This window comes from Bolinopsis microptera, chromosome 3, assembly GCF_026151205.1.
Source record: "Bolinopsis microptera isolate Bmic1 chromosome 3, MBARI_Bmic_1.0, whole genome shotgun sequence".
Taxonomy (NCBI): Eukaryota; Metazoa; Ctenophora; class Tentaculata; order Lobata; family Bolinopsidae; genus Bolinopsis; species Bolinopsis microptera.
The window spans coordinates 18,260,672-18,273,752 of NC_087074.1; the positions used below are offsets into that span (position 1 = coordinate 18,260,672).

Below are 13,081 nucleotides of genomic sequence, written 5' to 3' on the forward strand. Positions count from 1 at the left end.
TAATTAAAATGACACTTGGTACGCTCGCCCATTTTCACTGGTCAGTCTGAACTTCGGTTTAGCACGTTGTACACTTATTCACCTAAGTTTCAGAATTTGTTCAGTTTAGCAGAGTTAGTACCCGTGTTTCAATAAATCAAAAGATATCAGGGGAGTTCTTTAATAATGTTACGGTCATCTAGAATACCGAACTTCCTGAAAACGTTATCATATTTCCTCAGACAACGTTTAATGCCTTTAATCAGTCTATCACGGCTATATCCTCTATCAATTAGAATTTTGAATATTTTGTGAAGATGGGAGGTAAAGATATCCAATCTAGTGCAAACATTACCATATCTAAGAACTTGACTTGAAAAAACGTTGTAGCCAACCTCGGTTGGGATGTTACTGTGAGGAAATGTAAGGGATACAACATGAAAATTAAAATCATCAGTTTTGTTATACACTGATATTTCTAGTCCTTCTGTGGAAATATTAATATTTAAATCAAGGTAGTTAATGATTTTATTATTGGAACCAGCTCGCTCCATCTCCAATGAATTAGGATAAATATCTTTAATCAATTTTTGAAAGTAAAGGTAGTTAATAATAGATAAATCGTCAACATATCGTTTATTATTGGATAATATCTTTGCTAATCCCATTTTCTTTTCCTGAAGTAAACGTTTCATATAATTAAATTCCTTTTTGCCAACAGTGAGATCAGCTATAGGGGAACTTGAATTTCCACCCATAGGAATACCCTTGGTTTGTATGAATACAATCCCACCAAAGACGACATAAGTGTTATAAATAATAAATTTAACAGCCTCTTTTAGGTCATCTTGACTAAAGCAGGCATGACAATCATAGGTTTTATTGGAAAAGAAACATGTATTACTGTCTCTTTTAGAAATACAAATATATCTATTACGGTCTGAAAATATTAAATCAACAACTTCATTAATCATATTCTCTACTTCAATCAAGTCTAATCTGGTATAAAGAGTAGTAAAATCATATACTTGTATATTATAAACATCGCTATTTTTGATAGCTTCAAGGAATTCACTTGAGGAATCTATGCTCCAAAACATGTTTATACCGCTGTTGTTGTAGATTGCCTTGCAGTATTTCTTGAAGTATTTCCTCAAAAGTTTCAGACAACAGTTAACTATGTTATGCAAAAGCCAGGCCAACATTTTGTTTTGTGTCAGCCGCACTACCAGGTTGCAGAGCATGATAAATACTTTTTTTTAAATCATACAAATTTGCTAATATCAGAGTCCAATCTAGCTGCAAACGTTAGACACCACAGTTCAGCCGCCAAGTACTGTTTAAGTGAACACTGAGACACAAGGTTTAGGTGTCATTTTGTAAATCACTTTATGGATGGATAATTCTGTAATTATTGTAGAAAATTACAGTCACTGCCTCATATAATAGCGTGTCACGGCCAAGAATAAACATACGATACGTGCGCGCTTTAGAAACCCGCGCAAATATTGAAGTAGTGGGTAGCTGCGGCGCGCTTATAATATATATTACGTATAGCGCCTTACAGAAACGGCAATATTTAAGTAATTAAGTATTTGTTTACGGTACATAAATTCCACGTTTTTATCAATTATCTAGCATGGCCCAAAACTGTTGTCATTATGCCACTCATTATCGAACCTGCTTTGGGCATCTAGAAGAGATCGGTTTAGCTTTGATTTGATTGAGTAGCAGGATGTGTTAACAAATGGAACACAGACAGGAATTAAAATTTTCAAACACAGTTTCAAGAACGATTCAAATAATAAGATTTTAAATGCATTATATATTAGGGCCTAGCAGCAACAATTATTATGAAATGAGTGTGGTTCGAGAAAGAGGATGTAGATTACAGGCTTTTGGAAAAGTTTAGGAAATTTGCTTTCAGGATTTAAATAAGATACGCTAAATCTAGTCAAGTTTCGTTGTACATAGTAATCTAGTGAAAATTAACAACTGCCACCAATTAGTGGGAAGCTTCCCACCATCCCACCATCCCACCAGTAAGCTTCCACTCTTCCTACCGGAAAGCTTTCTCTTCCAACCAGGAGGCTTCGGAAATGTTGTGCCTTTCCACAGAAAAGACCATCTTTTTCCTGGCACTATGATTTCAGAAAGCCCTCTTTGTTGAGGATTTTCTACCGGTGATTTTTCGAAAATTTACGGGTAAATTAAAATTATTTCCCGGTACACTAGCGTACTGAGCGTACACCCTTTTGAAAGTTAAGTGGCTTTGCTGGACACGATAGTAGCCCACTGAATGGAATTGAAAAATCCCTCGTGGGACCCCCAATAAGCATAGATGGAGGTGCTGCAGACTCTGGAAAGGGAAGCCGGTGAGACCCCTACAATAATTAAAGTAAAGTAAAGTAAAATGTATGACAAAACAATCGTTTTTTTTAATTTTTTTATTTGAAAATTCAATTAATCATTATATATATAAATCAAGCGTTACATTTCAGCCATGCAAAGTTACAATGACATATTTTGATATACTAAATGATAAATGGTACTGCAATATAAGTTGCTTAATATTTGGCCGGATGACAACTAACGAGAAAAATAAACTTGATTATATAATAATTAATTCGGCTGAACCAACACATAGCAAGAGCCACATTAACGTTGGGGCCGTCTACCAAATTTGAATGACAAACATTAACAAGTAATCAAACATATCATAAATAATTATAAGGATTTTGTTCATTACAATTCCGTCACAACTGATAAGAAAAAAGAAAAGGACAAGCAGATAGGAAATTGGACGGACAGAATTGTAATCAACAAAAACAAATTTCTTAGACTCATAAGACTGATGAGCTAATCTGGCCAGACTGTATCGGCAGCCCAGAGGTACTTGATCAGTTTGGCCTTAAAAGTAGAAATCCGCTCTGACTGCCGGATACATACTGGTAGACTATTCCATTTCAGCATAGATCTATGAAAAAAGCTATTTCGGAAGGCATCCGAGCAGGGCACAGTGGTACTCATGTAAGTTGAAGTATCCGACCTATCAATTATTTGAGCATTGTGTCTAGTGTATCGGGTGCCCTCTGGACGGCATAGGACTATATATGTAGGGAGCGAAACTGGAATTATGCTATTCACTATTTTATAGAAGGTCATAAGATCGTTATAAATAAACTTTCTTAAATCCTTCTAATTTAATTAACGATCTATAAACGATCTATAAACTGTGTTTATAGATCGTATCTCTGAAAAGATAGCTGACCACAATAAAGAAGCTAAGAGCCAGGTCAAAAATTACATCAGAACACAATTCAGGTTTGATCTGCTACGAAGCACACTCTCTCTCTCTGTTCTGGTCAACGGTTTCTGGCCTCTTACTAAAAAGATGGAGGCCTTATCACCGTGCCCACAGAATGCAACTCCTGCTAGCTGCACGCCAGGACTCCCAAAGTATATACGAAATCATAAAATAATAAATATCAATGCAGCAGACACCTGGAGTCTTGAAGCTGTCACTACCTGTCTCAGAGCAAACCCACTTCCGTTGTAGTACTTCTGCGGGCAGACAAGGCCAAGGGACTTCCGAGCAAGGTCAAAGCCTGGGAGATATGCTCTATGCGGAGATGGGCCTAGGTTGAGTTCCTAGTATGGGATTTAGCGAAAGTTCCTGGTGAAGAATCCTAGGAGGTTACCCAAAAGGGTTTTCCCTATCCAGTCTTGTCGACTGTTCCACAAATTTTCTTAAATTCTTAAATATGTATATATTAACCTTGCCATGCCGATAGTCATGAATGGAATTAATTTACACGCTGAAACTAAACTGTGAAAACTGGCCACAGGCCTAAATATTACATATCAATCAATTACAATTCATTAACATTACCAATATTAAAAACTATCGAAAATATTCAAGCAAGTATTCTCTAGCCAAAGGGCTCAATATTTAAATCTAAATCTTCTTCTTCGCTGAAACTAAACTAAAAATATGAACGAAAATACTTTTGAATCAGTGCAGAGTGAATGATGGATGTGGGAATTCACTAACTAACTTAAACATTAAAGTACAAAATAAAGTAAAAAGTTTTACAACAAATCATCACACATGTTTACAAAGTCAAAAGTATCATAAACTAATGAAAAAAGATAAATTATAAATATTTCCCCGCCAATATTACTAATTTATCAACTACAACTAATTTGGATATTATCAAATACATTGCATCATTACATTTTAAAACTAAATCCTATTTATACTTTCCAGTTGTAGTACGAACATATATTAACACAATAATTTAAATTCCCTAGCTAACAGCGAAGCAAAAATAAAAATGGTTATGATAATACATTTTGACCATTTGATGATTCGAATTTTGAATTTGAATATAAATTTCAATTCAAATAATGGAATAGCAAATTAAATACAAAGTTGCTGCATTGTTAAGCTTAGAGTTTAGTTTAAATACTTAATACACCGTTTGTATTTGTTTAACGGGTGGTACTTGCAAAATAGTTATTCCAAATATTAATGTATTGACCATTTACGAGTTAAACTCTGTTCAGTGCCAAGTACGTTTTGATAGTTTTTTAATGGACTTATTAATTAACGGCTGGTGGTGGTGTCATCGTTTGTCGTACTCAAAACGTTTCGCGGTTGCGAATGCCGGCCCATCGAGGAAAATCTTTTTACTTTGTATTTTAACCATTATAAAGTATGATTAGTCGGATATAGTACTGAGTTCAAACAGTCCCCGAAACGAAAAAGCAAACATTCGATTTTTGTTTCGGCGACTGAATCGTTGATGGGCCGGCAAATATTTGTTGTCGAGTAGTGTTGAATACTCATATTAACATAATTATTGATTTAATTTAGGAATTGTATATAACTATCTTTGACCAAGTTTAATTGTTAATGAGAATGCACCCCAGGACTGGGCGCGCGCGGCGGCTTTGATGTTAGCGGCTACAAGCTTGAAGCTAGGCAGCTGCAGAAAAAACGCCGCGCGCGTTCACAGTTCAGCGTACGACTTTTCGTTTTTGATTTTACAAATGACAAAGCAACTTTTAATGATTATTAATGGAATTATCGGATATTTATAATTCAATATGTATTGATTCTTCTGTGGAAAATAAAAATTGTATTTTACTTAAATTGTATTTTACTTAAATTTATTTAACCAGCGCCCTCACATGACATGTTGCTCTATCCAGAGCCCTTGCGCTTGCAATAGCGCGCGCCCGCCTCACGGCGGTAAAAAGGGCTCTAGCCATGAACCCACCCAACGATTTTGGCACCACTCTACAGTGGTGCCAAAATTACCCGCGCTTTTGTCCTCATATGCGACGTGTGTAGCCTTTCAGACATTGATTGCTTAAACGAGGTGTCGTACGTCAGTCGTCAACTCAAGATCGGGTGACAGGGGGCTGACCATGCCCGAACCTAATTGATCATTGATTGGGTCTGAGGTCACGTGATTATGAGCCTATGAGGTCACGTGACTATGACGTCACCAGACCTTGTCCTCTGTTTTCCGCTTATTGGACCAGGTGAGCTTGCATGCTTGTGAATGAAGGTGTAAGTACAGCTGTACTGTATTTTATACCTAATTAACCCCTATACACTGTCACTATGCACTATAGAAACCTGAAAAGTGGTTACTGCATACTGGAGGGAGAAGTGCCAAGACTACCTGCGCTACAAAGACGCTGTTGTCAGCACTGCGCACGCGCGCACGAACCTTCCCATCGGGGTTCGTGGATAGGTGCTTTTCTTGACTTGTGAAACAAGCGCGCCCGAAGTGGCGCGAAAGCACATGGTTAGGTGAACATGACATGCACAAGCTCATGCATTAGCGCGCGCTCGCTTGTAGGTTTACAACCTACCAGGACGCGCGCCGAGTTGGACTCGTCGACGGTCCTTCCAATATATGAACAGATATTTTACGAGTATCACCCGTTAAGCGCTCGCCGAAAGCGTGTCATGCGTAGCTTAGTGTCGTAGTAAAGCCCATGTAGTTAGTTAATTGACGATGTCAAACCGTTGCGTTTTGATCGAAAACCTGGTTTTAGCCTCCCCACTGTGCACAGCGTGGTGAGGCCCAACGGTGCATTTTGCCGATCTAACGATGAACAAAGTAGTTGCGACTTGGATGACTTCGCCGCTTCGACGCGCTGGTCGCAGAGCACGCAACGATCCATGGAAGGGTTGACATCGTCAATCAAGTTGCGACTTGCAAGACGTATTATTTGATGCGCGGCGCGGCCCATGCCCAGTAGTGCAATAGTGCATCGCGCGGCGCTACAATATCAAACATGGTTAGGTGAAGGTAATAAACGTAAAGGTAATCGGTATTTATTATATTAATCAATAATATATAATAACATCTATAAACAAAAGAGCACCTAAAGAGGCTCAGCAAAGTGCTGGCATATTTACGCTTACGAAGACTCATTCGTTCAATATGTCTCAAAGTAAATAAACTCCTCCATCCTACTCTATCTCTTGCTAAGTTCACTAAGTTGGTAAAATCATCTTCATTTTTCAAATAAATTTGTCTCTTAAATAGGTCCTTTTTTACAATAATATCATACAAATTAGTCCTGTGTCTACCCACTCGTCCCTTTAGTGTTTGACATCCTAGTGTAGCAAATAACAGAGACTGGTAGGCAGGCGTGTCGTTGTCACTGCGTAGAACATGACCTAGCATTGTCCACCGTGCCTTTTCCACTCTCTCGGAAAGGGGCCTGGTCTGGGTACGAGCGTAGAGGGCCTTATTAGATATTGAGCTAGGCCAATAGATGTGTAGGATGCGCTTGAGGTGCTTCCTCTGAACAACATCTACAGACTCTAGAACATGCTGAGGTACGGCCCAGCAGCAGCAGTTGTACAGGAGCACTGATACTACTAGTGAGTCGTAGAGTTTGATCTTTCTCTTCTCAGTTATTTGACTCCTCTCTGATCCCTGGCACCACAGCTTGTCAAATGACCAGAAGGCAGAGTTAGCTTTAATTAATAATGATTTTATTAAAAGCGCGGCCCAGGTCATGCATATGGTGGAACAATAAATTAATTTAATTGTAATAATTATCGTTCAACTAACCATGTGCTTTCGCGCCGTGAGGCGGGCGCGCGCCACTGCAAGCGCAAGGGCTCTGGATAGAGCAATAATTATCGCTTAACCACAAATCTTCGTGCACTTCTGTAAGCGCGAGGGCTATAGTTTTATTATTTTCAGCACCAAAATTTATAAATTTTATAATATTATTGAACTGTAAATATAGTGAAAAAGATAAAATTTAAAATTTGTCTCTCTAAAATTTGTTTTTCTTTATAAATTGGTTTATAATTTTAATTTGATTTAAACGAGATCAGAGATAATTGGAATTTTAACTTTTTCGGTAGTCTCTAAAAATTTTTGCTCATTTTAAATAGCAGTGTACCATTTTTTTAATTGTTGCATTCAGCGATAATTAAATTGTAAGGAGTATTCGAACAATACTATAATTATCAAGATTCAGCTGAAACATGTTTAAAATAATTTGATTACGGTCGGTTTGCCTCACCTTAACACATTTACCAGTTGAATTACATAATCGTCTTTTCTCAAACTATTGTCATTTCTTACTGCCTAATTCTTGGATTGTCTAAATAACCCCAGATAACTTAAGGAATAATTAAAAGCTTTGATTATTGGCCATGGCCATCAAATAATAACTGGTGGAATGGTTACATCAGTGTGCTGCGAGTTTTAGAAAGATGCCATAAAATATAAGTGTGCTTATTGGCTCTGATGCAATACCTTTCTAGATGATGTGATCAACCATGATACTGGACATCATATCAGCTCATGGTACTACTAGTATTGACAATTCTCTTGAAGTTCTATACATTCATACTACAGATATTGGGCACAGGTATTCCGGATCATGCTGCATTGGGTCAGAAGGAAAACGATAATTTGAAGTTGGAATATGGATTGACGATCTCGAATATCTGGTAGATATTGCCAAACTGAAACATCAGACAGCATACTGTGCCTTTAATTATGGGTTGAATTATGGGTCGAATACCAACAACTAATAAGATTAGTCCTGTATATCAGCACTATTTGATAGACCTTTCTTTTAGAAACCTGCAGAAAGCTCATTGCATTACCAGTCAAAGAAGGATGTCTAAGAATAGAGGATCAACAAGAATTTCGCCGCGGTAACACCACGCACGATCAAATTTCCCTACTGCCTACAATGTTATTGTTCTACTTTATTGTATCCCAGAGTGGTGTTTGGCGCACGTGATAATCTTTTATATTATATTTATATTAGGCGTGCAGAACTTGAAAAATTCTGCGCGCATCTGAGGTGTCGCCGTCGATCTGTATGTGGTTTGGTTGTAGATCATTTCATACTTTGCGCGGTTTTGTTTCGTGTTAATAGCAATAATGATGCGTATCATGTCACCGGTCACGTCATATTACTGCATCGTATGCCAACTTTATTGACTTGTGACTGTAATAAAATATTCTGCCTCGTCTTAGTTATTATTTTTATCTAATATAAGAATATAAACTAATACATTTTGATGCTTACTCGACACATCTATACTTATAGCACCATCGATTTTCGAGCCTTTTATTTGATATACGATTCTTTAAAAGCAAACCGCAATGTTGATATTAGCTTCTTGAATGTAAATGTAAAGTAACATCTGTTCTCAACTATGTATTCCTATGCTTTTTACCATTCAGTGTCGATTAACTGTATAATAATCAGCCTCGAGTTTATCAGCTGATATCATAATTTTTTTTTTTTTGACTTGCTGAATTTTATCACTCGGTAATTAATTAAGCTTGTCTCACCAAAATAACACTTAAATTTATGATTGATCCGTGTGTAACAGTCGTCAAGCACCAAAAACTGGTTGCTATGCCTGTAATTAATTAACACATAACTGGCGTCGCGCGCGCAAAATATACTCCTTTTATACACAGAATTATAGGGGAGTGGTCTATATTGCGAAGGAGCAGACTTTTGTCGACATCGTAGGACCGTCGGGCCACCTCATATATCCAAACCCGATTACTTATTCCCTACGATCTTTTTGCCTTCGGCAAGAGTAGGGAAAAAAATTGAAATTTTGTTGCCATTACAATGAATATTAATATTATTTACTATTTGTAAGTCTCTGCACTTTACTATGTATGCTACCTGGGGTCAGGGCCGGGCTAAACGGAAATTATCTTTAATTATCTATTGGAGTGGGCTGGTGGCTTGAGTCAATGGTTTAAAGTTGTATTTGGTATTTAAGGAAGCAATGATGGTAGAGATACTTAATATCTTGGCCTGCGAAATCTCGTAGTTTACCCAAAGTGCCTAAGGTGCAGTTGGTACAAAGAGAAACTTTAAGGTAAGATCAAGTTTCTACTAGTACCTGTACCTTGTCAATCAAGGTTAAGATGCACAACTTTATCTCTGACAACTGAGTACAAGGGTTAAATAAAATCATTACCTTTTTGTAATGCATACAAATTACACAAACATCAATTTAGTACTCTTAATTGTTATATACAGGTAAGTACTGGTTTTTGACTGAAAAAATGTGTGATCGAACACATGCACAATTAATATAGGAGGCCTTGCAGTCTGATGTGCTGAGCTGTTAACATTCTTCTGGTTCCCCTCAACTTAATAATTGTGGTTTTCTATATTAATCAATGTCTAAAAAATATAATATATATGAGTTTAAAAAAATTAAAATTGTCTTTTTTGAATAAAATTCATGTACAGTATGTTGAATTGGATCTGCCAGACAATTGTTGAAACGATATAAAATTAATATTAAGTGTCCATTGCATTCACAACTCAAGGTCACGGCACATTCTAATGATTTTATTTTATGCATTTATTTACATTGAAGACAATGTCAGATTTTTTTTCCTGAATAGACTGAATTAGAATGAATAGACTCATTGATGACAATTTTCTAACGAAGGTAATAGATACATCAATAGACATAAAGTCCTGTGAATCTTATCTAAATCTATTCATTCTGCAGTATCAGTCGACAACTAAGTAACCCTATTATGCAAGAACTACTGTAGAAATCACATGGTGTTAGCAATTATGACAAATGATATTACAGTAGCAGTACCAGTATGAGTGCCTTTGACAGTTCTAACTAACAAAATAGTGACAGGTTTTTTTTAATCGTTACCTTAAGAGGAGCGAAAAGATTAAATAGAATTCATGTTGAAATGCCTTTGGCATTAATTCTTGCTCAATAATTGGTTAACATGTAATATTATATTATAATACAGGGTGGCCTAAAAGTAACTACCCACAGTGAGGAGATCACTGATTAAGTGTTGGGATCAAGTATCCACCAGATCTTTAAATGATCATAACTCGGCTTAATTGTGAACAATCAACAAAACTGAAATTTTGGGAAATCACTTGAATTATCAAACCAAATGTGTCTATAAACTTTGTAGTTCCTAGCTCAAAGTGTTCTCACTGTATGGCGACAATAGTGAAAAAGAGGGAGTGGCGTGCCACACCCTCTGTAATCAATGAAATTTTGCGAAACTTTCAGAAATTCTAAGTTTTTGTGAAATTTTTGTGAAACGAATTACGTGAGTTGTTAAAGGGTTTCATGTGGGTAGTTACTCTTGGGCCACCCTGTACATACTATCAATTATAAAATTTTGCAACCAAAATTTTAAATATGAGGCTTCCATGATATACTAATTACAACACTACAAATCTATTACATTTATTGAGAAAATTATGTAATGTAACGCGATGGAGGTTCTTTAAGCGGGCAATTCCAGTCCAAACCCTGGAAACATGACATAAAGGATTTGTTTTACTTGTTGCATGAAAAGCACTAATACAGAGGGTGTCATTAAAATTAAAATTCTTTGATGCTGCCTGGAAATATTTGTATTTCTGAATTATTGACTTTCAAGAAAACAATAAGTTCACCATGTTCTTGATCATTATAGGTCTGAATTAAATGATATCTACACATTGTTTGTGTTTTAAAAGAAATTTAGTTTTTTCTGCTGAGATAATACTTACAATTTAGAGCTAAGATTCAAATTTTGTTTGATAGTTTGTTGGTTTATTTTCAGTTATCTCATTTTCTAATTTCCCTACTTCATATTCAGGTAACAACATGCCAACTGACAACAAAAAAGAATCTGAACCCACTGACACAATTGTGATCACTAGTGAGTGTGAACTAAGATTTGAAGTAGAGAGCGATGAAGTTTCACTTGTGCTTGTGGATGGTCAAGCAGAAATCTTTGGAACAGAGATTCCTCAAAATAAAGTTTACAAGTTTGTTGCTGGGTTGAGCATTGCAGTATTTTCATGGAGGGGGTGCCGACTGAAGATTACTGGTAATTGTTCTCGGTACATCAGTAAACAGACTCCAATGGTAGTTTATTTGCAGACTCATGGTGCACTCCAACAAATGCGCAACAATGCAGAAAGGGATGATAAAGACGGTCCCAGAATCTTGGTGGTTGGTCCTCAAGATGTAGGCAAATCAACACTTTGCAGACTACTTTGCAACTATGCTGTAAGAATGAAGCAACAGCCTGTGTATGTCGACTTGGATGTGGGACAAGGTTGTATTGGAATACCTGGATCTATTGGTGCACTTGTGCTAGAGCGTCAAGCTGATGTTGAGGAGGGATTCACTGAGCAACTGCCTATTGTGTATCATTTTGGGTACTACTTCCCTGATGCAAACTGGGCTCTTTACAATGAACTGGCTAAGAAAATTGCAGAAGATATTGAAAAGAGGTCTGAGTTCTCCCAAAAAGCCAGGCACAGTGGATTTGTTGTTAACACATGTGGTTATGTTACAGGTGACGGATATAAGTTCATTAAAGAAGCAGTAGATATCTTTAAAATCAATTGTATTTTGGTTATTGATCATGAGCGGGTGTTCAATGATCTTCAGCGTGATATTCCTGAAGATAAAGCAACATCGATTCTTCTCCCTAAAAGTGGAGGTGTCATTAAAAGGAATGGACCCTGTAGGAAACGTACTCGGGAAAGCAGAGTTAAGCAATATTTCTATGGTTTCCGACGCCCACTTAACCCATTTGTGTTCAACATTGGTTTCGATGATATACAAATCTATAAAATAGGCTCTCTTGAGATCAGTGATTCATTGCTTCCAATCAACAAAGTTACTGACATTAAAAACAAACTGAATTGCGTGAAAATTGAAATTGATAATGAGTTACTGCACACAGTTCTGAGTCTGGTGTTTGGTGAGCCTCCAGATCTGCTCTGCTCCACAGTAGCCGGGTTCATCGTCGTCAAAGATGTTGACATGGAGAACAGGCAACTCAACGTTCTGGCTCCTGCACCCCATCCCCTAACTCATAATATCTGCCTGTGGAGTGACACAAAGTATAACGATGAGGGTTCTATCAGTTAGGTACAACTGTACAAGAGCTCCTGGCCCTGGGGGGTCTTGAAACTGAATAAGCTGCTATTTCTTAGATTAACAGTTAACTAAGTGAAAAGAAGTAAAGGTGTCTGATAAATCAATTGGTAATATTATAACATTACGGTGTAATACGATATCATGTACGTGTACTTTCTATCCTGAATCCTATTTCTCCAATCATATAATGGACTTGAGAAATGAGTAAAAGGTGATAAACTGAAATTCGATCTAGCAAATATTATTTCTTCATACTAGACGTTGCCGTGGATATGTGTCCAGACACTGTGTATTATTGTTTATCTCTTCAGTAATGACCATTACTAATATGAATTTTTGATGTAATTTAGGCTTACCTTCTTGATTTGATCAGAGACGCTACACAGTTGCACTGCACTCATGCACTGTTCGAAATTATTTCCAAACCTGCCGTAAAATGATATTTTGCTCATTGGAGTCTGGATTATCATATCAGAAATCGTTTTTCCGAAAGTCTGTAATGTTTTTCCGAGAGTCTGTAAATAATTCTTGAAAAAATCAATCAATACCTATAATACAATTGGGATTGACAATGTTTGTATACTGAAAATTTCAATTATTATTTTACAAGTTGTATTTTTATCATTGATCGCC

The 13,081-nt window shown here is 36.8% G+C and overlaps 1 protein-coding gene across 1 annotated transcript; it reads left to right on the forward strand.

Moving 5' to 3' along the window:
• Positions 1-11,149: 11,149 nt before the first annotated feature.
• On the forward strand, positions 11,150-13,076 carry LOC134812608 (polyribonucleotide 5'-hydroxyl-kinase Clp1-like). Its single transcript, XM_063820093.1, has one exon. It carries the CDS (start codon positions 11,159-11,161, stop codon positions 12,437-12,439), a length of 1,281 nt encoding a protein of 426 aa, XP_063676163.1. The 5' UTR covers positions 11,150-11,158; the 3' UTR covers positions 12,440-13,076.
• The last annotated feature ends 5 nt before the right edge of the window (positions 13,077-13,081 follow it).

Bases quoted from the DNA above. Each gene is read 5' to 3' on its own strand.
- LOC134812608 (XM_063820093.1), top strand. From the start codon at position 11,159: ATGCCAACTGACAACAAAAAAGAATCTGAACCCACTGACACAATTGTG.